The sequence below is a fragment of the Perca fluviatilis genome, chromosome 10 (genome assembly GCF_010015445.1).
Source record: "Perca fluviatilis chromosome 10, GENO_Pfluv_1.0, whole genome shotgun sequence".
NCBI classification, from domain to species: Eukaryota; Metazoa; Chordata; class Actinopteri; order Perciformes; family Percidae; genus Perca; species Perca fluviatilis.
Window position 1 is genome coordinate 7,987,852 of NC_053121.1, and position 22,285 is coordinate 8,010,136.

Consider the following 22,285-nt stretch of genomic DNA (forward strand, 5'->3'; position numbering starts at 1 on the left):
TAAAAGAGGTTGTGTGTGTACAATATGTGTTTAATCTCAGACAAAATAATCCAGCACCAATACAGAAAAAAAAGAATCCTGAAGTGACAACTGATGAAAAACTGAGTTAGATGTACTTGCATGCAGTGCAAAACAGAAAATAATTCAGTTGTAGAGTTTGGTAAAATCATCATAAAGCCTTTTATAAATCCTTGGAAATATTCTATGCCTTAAAAAGAGGCAATGTTAAGACCAAACTACAAATAGAATTAATGTAAATGATTTTGTTTTTCTCTCTCTCCCTTTTCTTTTTGAACCAAACACCTCCAGAGAAAAGTAATGTTTCTGCAGTCCAGTCACACCAGATCTCACTCTCTGCTGTGTTCTTAGCTTACAGCGCCCCTTTTGGCCACTTTTAAACATGGCTCCTGCTACCCTCCCATTATAGCACTGCTTTCCAAACGAGGCAAGTGTATGTGGCTGAATTAACTAAACAGAAATTGCTAATATTACATCTTTAATATCTGACTTTTTTTGACATTTTTAGACCATCAAAAGGAGATGTGAACCACAAAAAACAGCACCAAACCAGTGTTTAAATTATGGTTTCAACCTTCAAATGTTTAGTTTGGCATGAGCATATTACTTTAATTAAAACTTTAGCTTAAAAAACAAAAAAGTAAAACCAGAGATGGTGAAACGTACACCAACACATCAGATGTGGTTATGAACTTTTGGCAAACAGAAATTATTTCATGACCTTAAGTGTAACACGCAGCAGTTTCCTTGTTTCCACAACCAGTTTCCATGAACTCAAAGCAAACATATGATGCCTAAAGGGTAGCCAGTGTTTGTACATGAGCAAAACAAAGAACAACATCCTGTCACTTGAGTTGGAGTCTTTCCAACACTGAGCTGTCACACAATCCAACTTTTTCTGGGGAAAAAAATCAAGCAGGGTATAAAGGAGTTGGCAGTGACAGTGGACGTTTTTTTCCCCTTCTTTTTTCTTAAAGTAAAGCAGCCTTGAAAAGCTAAGAGGATGTTAACTAAAAGAAATAGGGGGACACAGTGCAAATAGGTGCTGAGTTTAATACCTTGATTTCAACATGATTATACAAGAGAAAATTAACCAATATACAGGAGATTTATGACCGATAGAAAATTGTATTTATTATACTTTCCAAGATACATTCTATTCATTGTAATGTCAATAAACACTCATAATTTCAACGTAACAATACTTTTTAAATAAGGACCGGATAGAGAAAAAGAATTTCGAAATAGAACCTGTCTTGACAATATAACCTCAAACTAAATAAATTAAACAAAATTATTTGAAGCCATCATGACCGAGCATTTTTTTTTGTACTAATATTGCACATGGTGTTTTTATGATATGATTCTGCACCGATCTAACAATTTTTAGAGCTTCAATTTGTAGCCTTTTACTCATCCCGCAAAATGTTTCCACTCCCATCCCAACAACTCTGGAACCATAACAAGTTTAATGCACATTTATTTTGGTTGCATAATGTTAATAAGAAACCTTTTACAAGATACTGTGGGAGATATAAGAATAAGGAAACTGCTTGAAACTTCACAGACTTCTATCAGGCCTCGGCTTGCCGTGCGACACAATAAAAAAGGAAACATCACAGATCACATTTCACAACCCCGTCGCCCAGCGGGTCCAGTTCTTCATCAAACTGAGAGAAACCCCTTCGATCGACTCAACAGTCACTTATAGTGGCCTGAATTAGCTCTGATGTAAGTCCTTTCCACTCTTTGTGTATTATCCTTTTTTTTTTAAATAATACCAGTAACTCTTTAAATAATCCTGCATAGAAAAATAAATTAACTATCTTGTTAAATTTCTTTTACTACGAATTGAGAGCTGACAAGGGGAGGTGGATCACTGATTGAATTATATTAGCGGTTTGTTTGACAATTCTGGCTTGTAGTCTCTTGATGATGATGCTCCGTCGTACAGTGTGTGTGTGTGTGTGTGTGTGCGTGCGTGTGTGTATATAGATGTTTGTCCTTTCTTGTAATTTACAAACCAGTCCCACAGATACAAATAATGTAAGACTTATAAAATAAATTCCAGGTTACGCTTACATGGCAAGCAGCTTTGTAATTTTTTTATCCTTGGGTTTTTTTTCTTTCCTTCATTTTTCAGAAACAACGTCCTCTGACAGTGTATGTGCCGTTAGATTTCACCCAAAACATACAGTTACTGTAGTAGCAATTTTTTGAAGAGAAACACAACTCCATTCAGAAGACACTATATTTAACATGGCTCCTTACACAAAGAGAACAAGTCATGGAAATCATTCCCCCAAAAAGAGTTTGCAGTGCCTTAACAGGAGCAGTTTAGCCTCCCGGCAAAGAGCAGGTGTACTGCTACTGGTGTGTAATCCAGACATGGTGGCAGAGAGTCTGCAGCCAACTCCAGAGGCATCCCCCAGAACAAACAGATATCCCCGCAAATACAAAAAAAAAGCAAAGTAGCATCCACTGAGTCACCAACTCTGTTAATCTCATCCCAGAAGCGGTGATCTTTCCAGAGCAAAAGAACAACCAACGTGCCCTCCTTTTTTTTTTTTTTCTCTCTCTCTCTCTCTCTCTCTCTCTCTCTTTTTATTTTTTTAAATGAGGGTTGAAGACGGCGAGGTATATTCTCAAGCACTGTTTTCAAACCCTTTGATTTGGTTGGAAAAACAAAAGGAGGAGGTAAAAGAACAACAAGAACAACAAAAAATAAGAAGATAGATACCCATTTTAATAGCAGCAACAACAAAAAAATACTATAACTGTCTGGTTGCTTTTTAGGGTGTCCTGTGGTATGTATGTGGGATTCATACATGTAGTGGCATGGATAATCCAAAAGGTCTTTTACTGTGAAATAGATCCACGCTGATTCTAGTAATAGCTTTTGTAGCGTGGAGCCATTTTGTCCATCTCTGCATTGGTCATTAAGGATTTCCAGAAGGCACTTTTTCGCTGTGTGTGGGAGTGTCTGTGTGTGTGTGTCTGTGAGTGTGCATGTGTGGCTGCAGAAAGGGAGATGAAGACAGAAAGCGAGAGCTCTGGGGGGTTTATTGGTGTGTGTGCGTGTGTGTGTGTGTCTGACTTTTGGCGTGTGTGTGTGTGTGTGTGTGGCAAAAGTGGGAAAAGGAACTAGAGAAAGGCAGATGTGTTTGGCTGTCTGTCTGCCTGTAGTGTTTCTGACTTCTGTCTTATGTGTGTGTGTGTGTGTTGTGTGTGTGTGTGTGTGTGTGTGTGTGTGTGTGTGTGTGTGTGTGTGTGTAATCAATGCACTAAATCAAACGCAACAATCCCTACATTTTACTCAGCGCAGTCTGCTCTTCGAGCACCTGCAGGTAATCAGGCGTTCCTTGGAGCTTGGCTTTCAGCTCGTAATACTCACTTTTTCTCTGCTCCACCACGATCTTACTGTGGTTCCCGCCTATCAGCGACGACTTCTTCATCTTTTTATCCAGCGTTTTCTCCGGGTAGCGGATTTCGTACCCGCCCATCCCTATACTGTTGAAATCTCTTTTGCTGTCCAGGAAGTTCTGGATGAACATGCTGGGCTCTCGGTGGGGGAGGAACTCCTCGAGTTCGTCGATGGTGCTGAGGCGTTTGTTGCGCTCCAGGGTGGAAAGCGAGTCTTTGTCCTTGTCGGCGCTGTTCCGGAGGATGATCTTCTGCCTCTGCGAGTCTGCAAACTTGAACCCAGCGTCCATGTCTGAGGAGCGTCCGATCCCGCAGGTGTGGCTTTTGCCAATGTGCTCGATTGTCTGGGGGATGAACGTCTCGCCTCCCAAGTCGTCTCCCGGGATGGAGCCTTTTTTGCCCGATTTGTGACTGTGTCTGCGGAGCTGCAATGACATGGAGCCACACTCCTGATTCCCAAGACCCTCCTGCCTGCCTACTGGTTTTTTATTCCGCCTCAGGACAAAGACTAGCAGGCAGAAGGCCACGAACACAGTGAGGATCAGCACTACGAGGATGCTGAGGATCATGATGGAGAGAGGCACAGGCCCTCCCGGCGGTGCTTTTCCAACTCCGGCAGGCGACAGTGAGGTCAAAACAGGCGTGGCGCTAGTGAGAATAAACGGCGGCCTCGCAATAAGCTTAGGACACAGGATCTCATTTTTCAAGAGGCGCAGCTCAATGTTGGAGAACTGCACAGGCGAGGCACATTTCACCTCTTTGGCAGCCACTCCATCACTTAGCTTCTCTAGCCATAGTTTGAGGGCGACAAGATCGCAGGAACACTCCCACGGGTTCCCTTCGAGGTCTATCTGGGTCAATGATTGCAGCTGGTCCAAGACACCACTCACTGGTAGGGTCATGAAGTGGTTGTTTTTTAGATTCAGTCTGGCTAAAGAGACACCCGCAAACACGTAGGCAGGGAGACTCCGCAGAACATTGTTGTTGAGATACAGGAGTTGTAGGTTCGGCATGGAGTCAAATGTACCTGCTAAGATTTCTTTTATGGCATTGTATTCCAAATATAGGTACTGTAAGTTTGTGAGGCCCAAAAACATCTCTGGGTGTAACTGTTCAAGCTGGTTTCCATTCAAATACAGCCTTCTCAGGTTAGTTAGGTTAGAAAACATACCTTTTTGGACCGTGACAATTTGATTGCTGCCAAGATGTAGCAAATCTAAGCCTTCAAAGCCTTGAAAATCAGCCGGGCTTATGTCACGGATGTAATTTCCACTCAGGTGAAGTTTCTTGGCATTTTGGGGTTTGGGAAGGAGATCACCTAAATTTTTAATATTCCTCTCCTGACAGCTGACGCTGATGCCAAAGTCAGAGGGGTGGGCTTTACAGCTGCAGGGCTGCGGACACAGCAATGGAGGGGTCCGTGTCTGAAAGGAAACAATCTGTCTATTTCTTCCAAAAGGGGGTAAACCAGCCACAATACCATTACCGTAAATCTTAGATGAGTCAGTGGTTTTTGGTGCTTTTGTGGCCATGGGAGCCAGAGTGGTTGGGGACATTTTGGAGGGTGACTGGCCATTATCAGGCGGTGCGGGTGGCATTCTAACATCAAAGTCACTTCCTGTTCCCATGGGACAAAGCTCCTGTTTGTTAGTTTCTTTCAGGAGCCTTCCGTACAAGTCACTTGGTGTTTCACATATGGCCTCGCCGATAAAAATATTATAGGGCATGTTTTCAAGCCACGCCTTGAGAGGTGCTAAATCACAGGTACAATTCCAGGGGTTGTCATCCAGCTGCAGCTCTACAATGCGCCCAATATGCTCCAGAACCCCCAAATAAGGAAGCCTCTGGATCCTGTTCCCCCTTATATCCAGGTGTGTGAGCGAGGCAAAGCGAAATATGTTGTCTGGAAGTGCCTGTATGAGATTATCATTCAGGATGAGCACTTTTAACCTGTGCAGTTTGTTAAATGCTCCCTTTTCAATGTATTTTATCAAATTGTAATCAGCCTGAAGGTATTCCAAGTTTTCTATCCCTTGGAAAGTGTCTGCTCGCAGCACCTTTAACTCATTATTGTTCAGGTGCAGCTGTTTCAACGCGCTCATCCCCATAAACGCTCCACCTTCGATGTTCTGTAGTTTATTGTTCCCCAGCTGCAGTGACACGGCGTGGGTGAAGTTGAGGAACGAGTTAGGGTACAGTACGATTAAGAAGTTGTTCTGGAAGTTCAGGTGGTATAGGGAGGAGGCCGGCGGGATGAGCTGCGTGGGTCGATAGACAGTGATCTTCTCGCAGTTGGCATACAGCACGTTTTCTACTGACATGCAGGAGCAGGCGCTGCAGGTCTCAGCCATCAAGTCCGAGGCGGACGGGTCTGCCATCTGAGGTCCGTCCGACATGGAGGGGGAGGAGAGGGAGGAGGAGAGGGAGCCGGAGATGGAGGAAGAAAAGGCTGCCAGCAGGAGTACGAGCAGCATCTCGCCGGTTAGAAATCCTCCTCCAGAGAACCATTTAGTAACCTTTGGAGAGAAAAAATACAGGTGCATGCACAGACACACACACACAGAAAGCAAACCATCAAAATGCATATTTGATATTGATTATACTAAAATTGTAATATAAATTTTTTTTTTTATTGATTTTTTTTAAAAATATTAAATCCTTATCAGGGATGGTATTATTACCTTTTAATGTAAATGTATATGATTTATATAAAATATATATATTATTTCCATGCTAATTGTGCACTTTTCTAGTGATTGCACTTTTTATTGGAATCACTGATCAAGCAAGTAGCTTTGGCACAATGATTAACCCTAATCATTGGACAACACAAATGTTTAATGCAGATTATTTAATACTGCAGGAAAAGTACCATATGCTCTGGAAATTACTCAAACCCAGGAGCTGCTGCCCATCTATGCATCTAATTCTGACATTCAATGCATGAAGCATCGTCTTGGAAAGTGTCTAAGACAGCAGCACGGCTATATTCTTTACCTCTCAGCAGATTTAACATAATCAAAGTCAAACGGCTGCACTTCTCTTTTTCGTGGGGGTCTCATTTGAAGCCAGCATTAGCCGCACCACCTCCACCACTAAGCAGGCATTCAGGTTATTTAGGAAAGAAAATGTCAGAGCAAGGGGAAGATTTGGGACTGTGCCCATTGCTGACATATTGAGAGGGTTTGAGTATCACACAAAGAACCTTTTATTTTTCCACATTTGACACCAAAAAAAAAAAAGGTTCTCAAATCTAGAATTTTCAAATCCAGGTCATTCTAAAGGAACACAGATGAAATATCCAAACACAAATTGGACTTACCCAAAGCTGAGGTGCTAATGAATGCGGCTCCCTCTGGAGACACGGGGCAGCATTGGTGAGACATTGATGGAGACGTGCGCAAACAGTCCTCTGAAGCTGAAGTAGAACGCAGACAGTTGTAGGGGCGCAACAAGGTTTCTCCAGCCCCTATATCCCCATGAAGGCTACTGTATATCAACCCGAGCCGAGCAAACTGGCGGGGGTGCGCTGGAGATGGAGAGAAAGGAGGGAGGGTGTGAGGGGGGGGAGGGGGTTGGGGAGCTCAGATTTCACCCGATGCGTCTCTTGCTGACGGGCTCCTCTTGCTTGGAAAAATCACCCCTCTGGTCGTTCGGTCCCCAAGGTGGTTGTACTACCTCCATGGGAGAGCATTCATTTGGTTGCAGATATAGAGAGAGGCGATGAGAAAGGAGGGGAAAGAGAGATAGGGAAAGACCGAGACAGAGAGAAAGGGAGAGGCAGACAGTTTTTAGAGATATTAACAGCGCGTCCGGCGACTCCAAGGCGTGAAAAAAGGCGCAAGGCGGTCGGTGATGCGGTGAAATAAGTCTGTCATTCTTGGAGCATTTTTTAAGGGGGAAACTGGAGTAGGAGGATGAGCAGAGGAGAGGAGCAAAAATGGGGGAGAGAGGATGGCCAACACTGTGCGTCTGGATTTAGCTCGTTTCAGCAACCCCCAACGATCCGATGAATAAATACTGGTTTGTTTCGAGTGAAGTTGCGCACAGGGATAATGCTTCAGAGGGCATAGGCAGCCAAAACGCTCCCATCAGGTTATTTGTATCAGTATATTATTTTCCATTGGGGCAGCATAAATCCAGTTATTTGCTCTAACTCCTTTTTTTTAGCGGTCTGTTTATTTGCAGGCAGAAGAGATGCTTACTTCAGTCTCCATCCAACGGGAGGGAATTTTTCTTTTCTTTTTAAAAAGGACGGAATATCGAAGATCCTCTCCCGGACGAAAAAAACACCGGACAAGCACAGAGAGAGAAACAAGAGAGACAAGTCAGGACAACGGAAACCGGTGCGTAAAAATGAATAATGCAGTTATTTAGCCTTTAGTCAGCCGCGGTGCAAGTGAGGAGCTGGAAACTCCGCGCTTCCGTCGGTCCACAGAGAATGTCATCAAAATCAACTTGGAGAGGAAATGTGAGAATTTTTTAATTATATCCAGTCCGGGGGAGTGGAGGAAGTTATAAGAAAGGAAAGTAAGCTTGTGTTTCCCCCCATCTCCTGTAAGACAGAACAGTATCCGTGTCAGGCGCATAAGTATGCTGGCTCCTTCTGCAACCGCATTCACTGAGCAGCTTCCCACACGACTCAGAGAGGAGAATGCAGAGACATGGAGAGAGGGGAGGTGGAGGAAGGGAGGTGCGAGAGAGAAAGAGAGAGATAGAGAGAGAGAGAGAGGAGAGAGAGAGAGAGAGAGAGAGAGAGAGAGAGAGAGAGAGCGGGGAGGGGACGGGGGGTCTCTCACATCGACCGATAATGATAATAAAAACTTTGGACCTTGAAACAGATCCATTATTTTGAGCGCATACTTTAATGGCTGTATTTCTGACACTTCATTTTGATTTTATAATTATGTTTTTGGACATTTTACCTGTAACTTCCAAAGGGGATCAAGATCAAAGCTGGTGGGGGGGGTAAAAAAACGCTTTAGCTGCCAAATCGTAGCATTGGACTGTCCAATTGGAGAGAGAGAGAGAGAGAGAGAGAGAGAGAGAGAGAGAGAGAGAGAGAGAGAGAGAGTGTGTGTGTGTGTGTGTGTGTGTGTGTGTGTGTGTGTGTGTGTGTGTGTGTGTGTGTGTGTGTGTGCGTGCGTGCGTGCGTGTGTGTGTGCTTAAAACCGGTATATGGCAGGCCCGTCTCGTGAGTGGCATTTTAAATAGAAGGGGGGGAGAGAGAGAGAGAGAGAGAGGGAGAGAGAGAGAGAGAGAGGAAAGGTGGTTATTATTCAAGAGTGCTGCAGTCAGATGGGCTGCAAGAGGGGGAAAAAGGAGAAGGAGGTGGGAAATCAGTCAATCAGAGGCTTATGCGGTTCACATTTCTCTTTTTGTGTGTTTTGCAGCAGGAGAGAAGTAATCAGAATAGAGAGGAGAGAAAGAGGAGATGGATGGAGCGGTGGAGAGGAGGACATGAGCGTCTTAAGGTACCGCTACAGCCCTGCTTCTATCTATCTGTCTGTATGTCTGTTTATTTATTTATTCATGTGAGATGAGTCCTGGTCAGATTTTATAGTGGCAGCGTGGCCTGGTGCCGCGCTCTGGTCCATACAGCTGACACCCATGGGAGAAAAGAGAGTCGGACCTGAAACCTGACAGTGTTCGGCCTCGCCGGAAGCCTCACCTCTGGTTTCCTCTTGCAACAGGTGACTGAGCCAAGTGACGCACAAATGAACCCAGGCTGGAGAAAGGGAAGATGGGAAGTATTGGTTTCACCTGCAGCCCAGCCCTGTGGCATAGATGTGTTTGTATGATCCAGCGGTGAAGATAGATGTTATCTAAAGTTATTTTTCAACTGGACAAAGTAATGATGGCCAAATGAAGCTTCATGGATCTTTTTAAATATTTTCTTTATTTTTTGAGCCCACAGGATGGCGCTCTCTGTTCAACAAAGGGTTTAAGCAAACTGCATTGCCTTTCCTTGAGCCTTTTTCTTTAAAGCAAGAGTGCCATCTAGTGGGCTCAGAAAATAAAGAAAAAGGTTCACAAAGCTTCATGAAGCTTCATTTGGTCTTCATTTGTTTCTGTTTTTGCAACTAAAACACACACATTTGGCACATAATTCACATCTTTTTCTGTATATTTGATTTTGAATATTTGACTGCTGATGTAAACAACAAATTTTCTACATGGAAGATAATATATGTCAGCACTCAAAGACACAGGGTTGGTTATTTTACCTCATGTTCATCTTCTGTTGATTTTTAAATAACATGGCAAATGAGTCAACAGCAAAAACATTTTATGTCAAAGTTTCAGTACTTACATTTGAATGCAATCATTGCTTAATTCATCTAGTAATCAATAACTTTTAAGATATTATTGTGCAGTGCCCAATAAATGAATGTAAGGAATAATAATTTTCAGCACATTTTTCAGTGAAGTTTGGTTCATCACAGGTTCTACATGCGTTAATATGCGTATAGTATGCTGTCTTGTGCTTGTTGCATTAATAGTTGAAAAAGAAATATTTGAGAAATATCCACTTTCTGCCATTTTTCTGGAGCTTTCAACCACTAAGGAAAACAGCTAGTAAGCAGACATTAAGTTGGAATTGTTTTGTCAAGCTATTATGTCTTAGAAACTACTGCTCTGTCATGTTTCAAAAAAATGTCATGCATAATCACAACATGACAGAAATGGTATGCAGCATATTGTGTTGAAAAGTATGATGTCACTTGCTTATTAAGACTTTTTCCGTTTTTAGAGCATAATTGAATGTAATGTATCATCTTTAAATGTTAACTGTATTAATTTCCTGTTTGACAGACATATTGTGGCAGACAATAACCCATTGCACAAAGGAGTATACACATTAAGGGAAGAGTAATGTCTGAATAGTGAATTGTAAATGTATTTATGATGATTTTATAAATTGTCTTCCCCAATTCTACAGAGCCAGCTGGTAATTACGGACCCTTTAAACTGTAGTTATGTTTTGATAGAGAGCGCATTCAGTCTCAATTATTTCTCATTTAGCTGAATCTGGCAGACTTCTAATATAATTTATTCTAAAGCATGTATGAAACAAAAAGCCCACTCTCTTGATTGATTGATGGATTGACTCACAGCGATGTATGCAAACTGCATTCTTCACCTGCAGGACAGGAGCAAATCAAGCATTCAAGCTTAAATCTCTCCAGTGTGTGTGGATTAATATGTGGGACTGCAAGAGTGTGTGTGTGTGTGTGTATGTGTGAGACTGTGCTGATATTTGACAGTCTTGGACACGTTCCTACACTGGCTGTGAGTGGCCTAAGGGAAGCAGGCCTACGAGAGAATGAGCCAGACAATTGGCAAAGCCTCTGCTTCCGTCTCAGCTGTCGTTGGTAGTCTGGCCATGTGGCTGGGACAGTGCTTCCTGTGTCCAAACACTGGAAAAACCTTGAATCTCATGTACTCTAATCCCATTTGTTGGATTAAAATAAAGAGTTTTATTATGTGTTTAAAGGGATTCATGTGTCGCACCATTCATTTGCATTTGTTCTGTCCCTTACAGCCACTGTGACTGCTGGGAATGTCTCCTGTGCTGAGGAATTTTTGTTTGATGCGTCGCCCCCATCTGGTCGCAAGAGTAACTGCACTGTATTCATAAGACAGATAGGTCATGCTGCTCAGGTGAGGCCTGTTCTCTGTTTCCTCATTTTAATAATGTTTCGCTGACTTTTCAGCAGTGTGGTACATTGTCACACTCACTGATGAATGGCTTTGGCCTGTTTGGATCACAGACACCTTGTTGCTCCAATGCGATCTGTTTGCCAGCAGCAGCACGGATGCAAAACTCATATTGATGCCAATCTGGTATTAGCAAAAAAGTCCAGTTTATTTCTCTTTTACAGAACAAATTGAAAGTCATTTATCTCATAATACACCTGTGAAAGTTAAGATTTTGCTCTTTTGTTTTCTTTTCTCACAATTCCAATGTAGGCTACAATTTAGTTTGTACTCCTAGTTTAAAGGTTAATAATAATAATATTTCAATCAGTGTTTCTAAATATGAATTTAATCCAAATAAAAAATGTGTCTTTTCCAACTTTTATTTTTTCCAACATTTATTTTTTTCTTAAATCTCTCTAAGCCACATCTTTTGACTGCAGCTGTGGAAATCCATATGAGAGAAATAACTTGCTGAAAATGCTGGTAAAAAAAACATTTAATCTATATTTCTTTACACTCAATAGTGTCCTAAAATATGCTTTGATTAAACCTAAATCAAGTATTTAATATTAGATAATGCAGGTACAGTGCTCCTTTGTAGTAAAGATGCACATACAATATATTCATCATTAAGTATGGTGTCTATCAACAAACATGAAATGTGAGTGAATGTAAGGTTAGTGTATTGTTGATAATACTAATTCTAACAATACAGCAATATACACAGCAATCTATTTTTCTTAATTAGACTACCATTCATTTGAAAAACAGTGTGTGATCATTTTATAATTTCTAGATCGATAAACATACAGTATGTAAAATGTAGTTAATAGCATTCATTATCCACACACACGTTTTTTGGGGGTGTAAGGCAGTGCTTAATTTGTAAAGTGGGAGGTCCCGGAGCGCAGAGGGGGCGTGGATCCGGCGACTCAAAACACTGCCTACGTAACTTCTCTGACTAAAAAAACCTAAACAACGGTGTGTGTACATCAGGGCAATGGTTATTTTTATTTCAGAACACGCACTGCATTGGTGCGAAATGTAAAAAAATAAAATAAATAAATAAATACACTGCAATCGTTTTCACAAGCAGCAATTATCCATCGGACTATTAAATTAACCAAAAAAAACACCGTGGTCTGCACATTCTTGATCGGCAGAAACGTTTTTTGCTTGTTTGGGATCCGACTGGCCAGCGTATTTGTTATAATAGTTTAGCAAACTTTGTTGTCTTTTTGACATTTTTCCCTTGACTGAAACGAGGCTATAACAGCAATCTCGACCAGCACAAGCGCTTGTGTCATTAGAAGTGCAGCGCCGCGCTGTTGAAGTGTCTCCCCTCCCTCCGTCCCTCTCCCCCCTCCGTCTAACCCTGAAAATTCACCTCAAAACGCATCGAAAATGCAAACACAAGATTTTTGTGGAACTTCAATGGTCAATAAAGACTAACAAGACAGATAACAACATTGAACACTACACAAACAGTAGTTTATTTTTTTCATTTAGGCGATTCATTTTTCCTGGTGACACAGGAGGTGCTGGATCCAATAAAAAAGGTTCCGGATCCAACGTCGGAGGTGCCGGAACATGTTCCGGCGTGTTCCGGCTCAAATTAAGCCCTGGTGTAAGGACGAAAGGTAAAATCCTGTTCTGTAATGAAGTATAATACAGTAACAGTGATGGACAAATGAGGCACACACTACCCATGTTTCCATCTAATTGTCAAGTGAATTTTAAGCAAACTTTTAAAATGTCGCAAAAAAGAAAAAAAAAGAAAATGCAAATTAGAAGCGTTTCCATCAACAGGTTTAGAGCGAATAAACTAGACTACACAAAGTGTAGTTTCGTCACAAGTTGACATTGCGCATGGTTGTAGATTGCAAACCGGCTTGCTAAATCAAAGAGTTTAGAAGCTAAGTTCTTTGGCTAAATGGAGAGAGGTAGCATTGTACAAGTTGGCCACCTGTGCAGAATACAGGGTTGTGGCAGAGACATTTGGTGTCAGTAAGACAACTGTACACTTCTGCGTATACGTGGTGTGCAGGGCCATACGATTCAAGCTATTGAATCAATTTGTCAATTTACCCGACGTGGCTGAGACACAGGCTATAGCGCACCGCAACTCCACTACGCACCTTGTGCCATAAGTGTACGGAGCACTGGATGGGACCCATATCCTGTTCCTTCCCCCATCCGATGGATACCTGGACTATAGTCATGTTCGCTACGTCACAACTTATTCGGCAAAGCTGTTTCCATCTCCAATTTTGCGCATTAACTCTTAATCGAAAAAGGCAAAAACCACCTTAAGCGAGCGTAAAAACCTTTTTGCGAATTTGAGGAAGTTTTTTTTTTATTTTGCCGTTTCCATCAACATTTTCTAATGCAATTCTTCAAAATGCGCATAAAATACGTTGATGGAAACACAACTACTTTGTGGAATTCATCCTTTACAGTCTTGTAGCCTGCGGTAAATCTCGTCTCAATACATCGTGACGATCCACTGAAAAGAGGCCTACAGTCTACATACACTGCAGAGCAGGCCTCAGAACGAATTCTGAGGCCTGCTCTGCAGTGTATGAAGGTCTAACGTAAGCAGTAAAAACAGGCTGAACATGAAGTAGCATTAACATCACCATGGTTTCACTGCCTGTAGCTGTAAATGTACACTGGTGTCAGTAGTGTAGTGCAACTGAAGAAGTGTCATTATTAATCACATTAATATTATCACACAGTTCCAGTCAGGATATTTTTTTTGTTGTCAACAAAATCCATGAAAACATCAAAGAAAATGTTAGTTTTTTCTGTCAATACTACTTTCTGAATTTATACTTTCATTTTTAAAAAGGTAAGGCAATTTCCTAAAACAGCTGGGTACTGTAGTTTTTAGCAAACATTACTCAAACAGGAGTTAACAGTGTATTTCTTGGGGACTAGTTTCAGCTGCGGATTAATACAAATTTAGTGCCCAAGTACAGTGAATCCCTATTTGTGTGTACCCCAGGGGTCCACAGAAGAGACACGTTAATGTGGATAGGCTATTATCAATAGTGCTATGTCTACTGACATTACACATTATAAGCTCTTAGTGCTGCTGGTTTTCTGTCTAACCAGCATATTTCAATCATCATTTGCCCCAGGAAATGTAAATCAGTCCCTATTTTGAAACGACCTGATCTCGGAGAAATACGTGAAATGACCAAGACCTGCGGTAAATCTCGTCTCAATACATTGTGACGATCCACTGAAAAGAGGCCTACAGTCTACATACACTGCAGAGCAGGCCTCAGAACGAATTCTGAGGCCTGCTCTGCAGTGTATGAAGGTCTAACGTAAGCAGTAAAAACAGGCTGAACATGAAGTAGCATTAACATCACCATGGTTTCACTGTCTGTAGCTGTAAATGTACACTGGTGTCAGTAGTGTAGTGCAACTGAAGAAGTGTCATTATTAATCACATTAATATTATCACACAGTTCCAGTCAGGATATTTTTTTATTGTCAACAAAATCCATGAAAACATCAAAGAAAATGTTAGTTTTTTCTGTCAATACTACTTTCTGAATTTATACTTTCATTTTTAAAAAGGTAAGGCAATTTCCTAAAACAGCTGGGTACTGTAGTTTTTAGCAAACATTACTCAAACAGGAGTTAACAGTGTATTTCTTGGGGACTAGTTTCAGCTGTGGATGTATACAAATTTAGTGCCCGAGTACAGTGAATCCCTATTTGTGTGTACCCCAGGGGTCCACAGAAGAGACACGTTAATGGGGATAGGCTATTATCAATAGTGCTATGTCTACTGATATTACACATTATAAGCTCTTAGTGCTGCTGGTTTTCTGTCTAACCAGCATATTTCAATCATCATTTGCCCCAGGAAATGTAAATCAGTCCCTATTTTGAAACGACCTGATCTCGGAGAAATACGTGAAATGACCAAGACCTGGTGGTGGTGGTGGCGGCAAGTAATGTTTTAAAATTAAGTGCACCACAGATTTAGGTTACACCCAAAACACACCGCAGGCATAAGCGTTGCGTATAGCAGCATAGCGCAGAAATTTTTATTTTGGCACACACAGCCACATATAGGCTACAATTACCACAGTTTTCTCATCCTGTCTCTTTCTATCAGAGAGAGAGAGAGAGAGAGAGAGGAGAGAGAGAGAGAGAGAGAGAAGGATCGCTTTCTGGCCAGCGCATAGAAATATGTGTCCGGTATGAATGGCCAGGTGTGGGATCAAGCACGTATCTATGCTATATGCAACGCTTAGGCGCCCGGTGTATTTTCACTGTAAGCAACCACATACATCCTCACACATACACACTCACCCTGTGATCGGGGAAGAGAGAGAGAGAGAGAGAGAGAGAGAGAGAGAGAGAGAGAGAGAGAGAAGGATCGCTTTGTGACCGGCGCGGTGAAATACACGTCCGGTATGAGTGGCCAGGCGCACGATCAGGCACGTATCTACGCTACGCGACACTTATGCGGGCGGTGTGTTCCCGGTGTTAGGCAACAAAACTACTTGGTTAGGTTTAGGAAAAAATCATGGTTTGAGTTAAAATAAGTATGTTTGTAAGTTAAAATAAGTCAATGTTGACTTTTGGTTTCACTCGGGACACATACAGCTCTCTCCTGGGTGGAGAGTCCCATGTTGGTTTGAAATGAAAATGTTGACATTATTGGGATATATATATATAATTGAGATCAGCCATAAAAAAAATCTCAGAGCAACACTCTTTTGCCTTAAGTGCAGACAGAGAAGCATTTTCCATCTCTGCGGGGTCATTATAAGAATAAATTAAACCTTTGAATTTTGAAATTACATTTACAGTATATTCTACTTAGAGTTTTTACAAATTATCAATCGCTGCCTGGTGTATATGTTCCCTGGCAACATGTTTCCTTGTGTGTTGTTGTTGTATTGTTACAAATTAGACACATAATATCTCGGAGACAGAGTTGATTTAAGGGGGTGGCGAGAGGATTAAGAGGATAGGGAAAATAAATAAAAAGCATTTCTGCTATTTAAAATTAATATTTTTTCAGACTACAGTTTCTCTAATCTTTTCTTTTACTCTTTTCTTGGATAGTTAGACTAGTTCAGGTATTAAAATTGTATTGAAATTACAATGTTGACTAAGACAGGTAGACAGGTGTGTATGGAGACAACATCAACAAAAGGAAGGTAAAGTAAAGCAGAGTCTTGAAAATGTGGTATTAACCAGCCAGCCCAATCTAATTGATTAAAAAAATTGCCAAGTACATGAATTAAGGTCTTACATTTGTGAAAAAATAAGCAGTATTCTCTGCTCTGAGACAGTGTCCGCTGGAGGTGCTAAGCCAAAGAACGAGCTGCTGTCATGGACCAGTGCATCGATAAACTGGTTGCGGCTGTGTTAGTTCGCTAGCACACATACCAACATTATCACATACAGTCTATAGCACAGAACACATCCCCCGAGCCAAAAGTGACTTCCGAAGAAGAGTGCCCAAAAAGAGTGCTGCTTCATAGCGACAGACACCAACAGCAGTGAGCAGTAACTGCTGGCGGGCCGGGTAGCTGATTTAGGCTTAAAGACTGAAAGGTACGGTAGTGACAGCTATTTTACTTGTGTTTATACAATTGTGGCATTTAACAGAGTTGTTTTTTCATGTTAGACTGAAAGAGCAAAGATTTTAGTTTAGTTATTTGCACAAAATAAGATACAATACAGGGGGAACAGAAGTGTCCTTCCATAAGGTTTAAGATGAAAGGAAGGTAATGTTTTTAGTGTCCCATTCAATGAATTCCATAGCAGCGGACCCGCGCCGCTCACAAGCTGTAAATGAAAACGACACTGATGCTAGGCGCTCTAACGTTAGTAGCAACATCGTTTTTATACAGTGGGGGAGGGGTTATGTTAACAATGACTCAATTGAACCATGATTTCAGTGTTGCTCAAAACATCCTGGACACATAAATGGTGATAAACAGTTTAACACAGTGTACAGTCTTCTTACTGTACATGTTATCAACAAGTAGTTTCTAACATGTATAATGTATTTAAAAAGAGATCACTGATTTTGCTTTACCAAGACTTAAAGAGCCACTGGTCTAGAACACCTGGGTCTGTGCTGCGCATGGACACTGATATGACTGCTGAGACTGAGGTCTCACTGACACAAATCAGTGTCAGATTTAAGGCCACAGAGTTGGAGATGTCAGATTCAATGTGATTTTTTTGCTTCTTGTCACACTGTCACACTCAAAGACAAAAGTTATTGTGCCTCTTTTACCTGCAGCCCAGGGCTGGACTGGCCATCTGGCATACTGGGCATTTTCCCGGTGGGCCGACGCACTTCTGGGCCGAATCGCCGATATATATATTTCTTTTTTTGGCCGCGCCGGCCCATAAAGAACTGACAGCGGCCCATTGGTTAATTTTCTTTATTGGCACTGGCCTGACCCAATCAAATCCAGGAATCCTGGCCCTATGACACCATAGATATATATATCAGACACGAGCTGTAATAGTTATGCTTATGCTGGAAGTTTAGCATCCAAGTTAAAATGGACAAACGACCACCAAAGCACAAAGGGAGGTGCAGAGAAATTACGGGAGGAAAAGATTAAGAATCTACAGGCGGATGCCTCAAAATGTGCCAACATTTTTTTACATGTTTGGGGCTGCAGTAGCTGCTTCAACATCATCATTACTTGAAGCCGAGGAGGTGGAGAGTGACCATGACAGGGCCATGGGAGACAGTGAGGAAAAGATGGAAGAGAGAGTAGATGATGATGTGTATATGTGTTTGTGTGTGTGTGTGTGTGTGTGTGTGTGTGTGTGTGTGTGTGTGTGTGTGTGTGTGTGTGTGTGTGTGTGTGTGTGTGTGTGTGTGTGTGTGTCACGTCATAACGACAACAAGCAGTTTGGCTGTAATATTAAAGTTAGTGGCTGTCATTGTAGTTTTTGGGAAGGGTTATGGTTATGGTTATTGTATTTAGCAGACACTTTTGTCCAAAGTGACAAAATATGAATCTTTCAATAGTTACACTTAACAGTAAACTGTTTTTAAAAGTTGCTAAGCCAATATTAAGCAAAATAGTAATAATAACAATAATGGCAATACAATATGAAATAATAATAAAAATAAATAAAAAAATACCATAAATATACAAATCATAACTCTAAGAATTTATTATTTAAGTGTAAGATCAACATATTAGTCTTGAGACCCCTCTTGAAGGATCCAAAACTATCACATGAACGCAGAACACTAGGCAACTCATATCATAGAATGCACTCATATTTTAAGAGGACTGTCTGCAGGGAACGTGTCTGACCAATCACGGTGGACGTGGGCCGCCTGGGCCAAAAATGCCAGGGCCGAATTTTTGTCCCAGTCCAGCCCTGCTGCAGCCTGACCATAGCTGTAGGGGTAGGGTTACAAAATGACTGGAAACAGTGAAGACACATTATGAGTAACACTTTATTTGGCTAGTCTTTTGTTTGTCAGGTATCAGGTTGGCAAAATTTGTTATTTAGCACTTCAGTATTTGTGGCGCCTCCAACTTAAAAATAAGATAAGCCTTAGCATGGACTCTTAATGTGTAATACTTTCCACATCATTCTGACACAGTTGAAAAATATTTGAGCATCAGTTTTTGGCAAGCCAAATAAGGTGTGACACTTATTTTGGGTGTAATAATCCAGGCAGAATTATTGCATGATATCAGCACCGCAGGTCAGCTTTAACCCTGATAGTGACACCGTGTTCTGAGCCGAGTGTGCAGCCCATTACTCTCTCAAGCAGCGACGAAAGGAAAATTAATGCTTACAATGCCGGCTAGTTTTACATAAATCGGCAGTGTTTGATAGCTCATTATTTATTAAGCAGCGTGTGCCATTTATTACAAACAGCTGAAGTGTACACAGTATGTGAAAATATGCAAACACAGAGACACAGGGAAGCACGGATGGACTGTTTAGGGACCCAGAGAGGGAAGGGGAGAGGAGATGAGCTGCTACCTGAAATATATACACACACACACACACACACACACACACAAATCCCCTTTCTAGGATGTATCCAGTTGTCTGTGGTGTCTTTTCAGGGTGCAGTACTCACCATGTGAGCCTGTCATGGTTCAGTCTGGGGCTCATCTCCAGCGTCCACCGAGACACACAAAGATATAGACAGAGGTTAATTGGGCTCAGGTGCACCTCGATGTCCCGATGGGATCGGCCTGCTGCTCAGCAAAGACTCAATCCAAGCCCCAGTTTCCACATGAACACACAGGGGCTTTGTTCACATGTGCACTGTACTCTGATAGTGGGTCACAGTCTGGTTAAGCATATATGCATATCTAACACACAGCTTTGTGTGACTAGTCAGCAAATATTAATCCGAAGGTCTGATACAACCTATTTGAATGATTTCCCAAAAATAGTCTTGTGCTACAAAGCCTATAATTCTTTGTTTTACATTGCCAACCAAACTACATGGCCCTACACCAGTTTAGTTTTGATATGGAGGAAACAAACCAGATATAATGTGGATAATTAGAAGTGCAGTGGGTGGATTTTATCACCCACAAATGCTCAACTCAGGTAAGTAGAAGATCAGGCAACAGTGTCCAAGTAACAACAGGCAAAGGGAAATCCGAAAAACAAGCAGTAGTCAAAAAATCCAAGGGAATCAAGAACACAGAAAACGGAAAAATGCTTGAAGCCATCACACAAGGAAAACAGACGATCTCACACAGGAATAAGGGTAAGACTGAACTGACAAAACTACAATGAGACGCAGGTGCAACGCATAGAGGTGGGGACAGGTAATCACACAGGCGGGAAGGAGGACAAAGACCAGGAAGTCTGAAATGAGACGAGAAGGTAAGTTTCAAAATAAAACAGGAAACGGAAAACTAAACAGAAAACAGAAAACAGAAAACACAAAACAAACTAAAACAAAAACTTGACACAGAGACGAGACATGACAGATTTTGTTACCTTTGGCTAGCTGTTGTCCTCTGTTTCTAGTTTTTATGCTAAGCTATACTAATCCGCTGCTGGCTGTAGCTTTATATTTAGCGTACAGATGTGAAAGTAGAATCAATCTTGTTATCTAACTCTCTGCAAAAAAAAAAGCAAATAAGCACATTTGCCAAAATGTCGAACAGTTTTTTTTAACGCTCTCAGGTGAAATGACTGTAAACTAATGATGGCCAAATGACGCTTCATGAAAATTGTGAACCATTTTCCAAAGAAAGAAAATAAGGAAAATGGTTTACGAAGATTCATTAAGCTTCATTTTGCCATCACTAAATAAATGTAAACCATTACTGGGTTAAACTGACTAGAAACAAATAGTTAAAAGTGGTTGATGATTTTAACACGGCTTCTCTTTTTTTTTCTTATGGCATACAGAAAGTGGGACAATACAGGACTAGGTGTCCATTGTTTTTGGGTATCAGGACACCTCGTCCTACATTACCCTGCTATTTAAGGGCAGTCCTGCTGATCCTGTTCGGCATTTAAATGCTTAATAAATAAGATCTCTGTTGTGTCTGCTTCGTGGTGATCAATACCTGCCCTGTTCTTAATTCACATTGTCAAGGAAAATAACAAAACTCTTGTTTGATGCTTCATAACCTGTTCTACAATATACTGCATCCATATATTGAGCAGTAAACAGGATTCCGAATCATTTTGCAGTAGAACACTGCAAATGATTTGACTAGTGGAAGCTACAGAGATGTAATTTAAACAAGCATGTTTTCCTGCAACAACCTGAAAAACATGGGAACATTATGCATTTGAAGGAAGATAAAACCTTGTCTGGATCATTATGAAGCACATTCTGTGTTTAAATGCACCAGCTCATTAACAGAATCCATTTAAGTGCAGCATGAGGTACACTGTCTATAACCCACAAAATGCTACAGAGATTTCAAAGCAGCTAAGAGGCATTGTTAGGCATAATTACTCAGTGTCAAACGCCTTGTTAGCTGTTTCTAAATCACAGTAATGCACAGCTTTACAATAAAGTACATGGAATTCATATTTTACCATGTAAACCAAAAACCACATACATATGAGCCCATATGGGAATTGATTAAGTTTTGTGTTTCACACATTATGATGCATGTAAAATATGTTTCCAAATGTGATGTCTTACATTTCAAATTGATCTATATGTAATTTTTGTCTTTTTATAAATGCAGTAAACCACAAAGGCACTACAAAGAGGATGCACATTTTTAAATATTTACGTCATTAACGCATAGACGAGAGGTTACTATAGTTAGTTACCTAACATATTGACGTATATAGTTTGCACTGTTGCCATGGAAGTGAGTTGACCTTGAGTTAAGATTGTTATTTGCCCAGATAACAGCAGTGAGTTAAGAGTCAGCCAGTCCCAACACAGCTATCCATTATATTAACACACAGTGTCTGAGTGACAGTGCCACACATAGCTGAGTTCATAAACTATCTCTCTATATCTCCTTCTTCCTCTCTGTCTTTCCAACATCTTTTATCTCTTCCTTCTCTGTTTCTTCCCCACTCTCTCTCTCCCTTCCTCAGTGTCTTTTGATATGCTAAGCAGCACCCTATTTATAAATCATTGCAAAAGAAAACATAGTAGGTTAGGGGACAAATAACAAATGCCCCATGTCTGCTGAGAGAGAAGAGAGAGAAAGATAAAAGGAAAAGGGGAGAGAGAGTTTGAGTGAGGGGAGAAGGGGGATTGTCGGCTTTGTGGCTCCCTACGAGGCATGTCACCCAGGTTGAATAGATCTACATATCATTATCTTTCTGCAGTACATGGCGATAATGATATAAGACAGGGTAAAGGAAAAAGAAAGGAGCCATTGTACAGTGAGGCTGTGAGCCAATAAGTGTGGCTTGTAGGCTGAGAGACAAATATCTGATGCTCTGATAGTGTACACAGGCAAGCCATTTCACTGGTGCTGAGACATATGGTGGCCAAAACACTCAAAGCTCTCAATTCCAGCAATAATATCTTCATTGAACATTCAACATACATGTTATCATGATTCAACAGTTAATCAATTGTTCAGTTCTTGTTACATTGTTTTATCTTGTGCAAGATGAATAAGTGCCTTAAGATGCAGTTACTCAAACAGAC

At 41.2% G+C, this 22,285-nt stretch overlaps 1 protein-coding gene and 1 long non-coding RNA gene across 2 annotated transcripts; one reads left to right on the top strand and one right to left on the bottom strand.

The window, feature by feature from the left end:
* Positions 1-479: 479 nt before the first annotated feature.
* On the bottom strand, positions 480-8,093 carry slitrk4 (SLIT and NTRK-like family, member 4). The gene is made up of 2 exons (XM_039813713.1): positions 6,764-8,093; positions 480-5,957 (listed from the first exon to the last, which is right to left on the bottom strand). The coding sequence occupies exon 2, from the start codon at positions 5,913-5,915 to the stop codon at positions 3,324-3,326; it is 2,592 nt and encodes an 863-aa protein (XP_039669647.1). The 5' UTR covers positions 5,916-5,957; positions 6,764-8,093; the 3' UTR covers positions 480-3,323.
* Positions 7,695-9,298, top strand: LOC120566970. The gene is made up of 3 exons (XR_005640494.1): positions 7,695-7,787; positions 8,835-8,915; positions 9,135-9,298. It is a non-coding gene; the product is annotated as an uncharacterized LOC120566970 (long non-coding RNA).
* The last annotated feature ends 12,987 nt before the right edge of the window (positions 9,299-22,285 follow it).

Excerpts from the sequence above, each read along its gene's own strand:
- slitrk4 (XM_039813713.1), bottom strand. The coding sequence starts at position 5,915 with ATGCTGCTCGTACTCCTGCTGGCAGCCTTTTCTTCCTCCATCTCCGGC.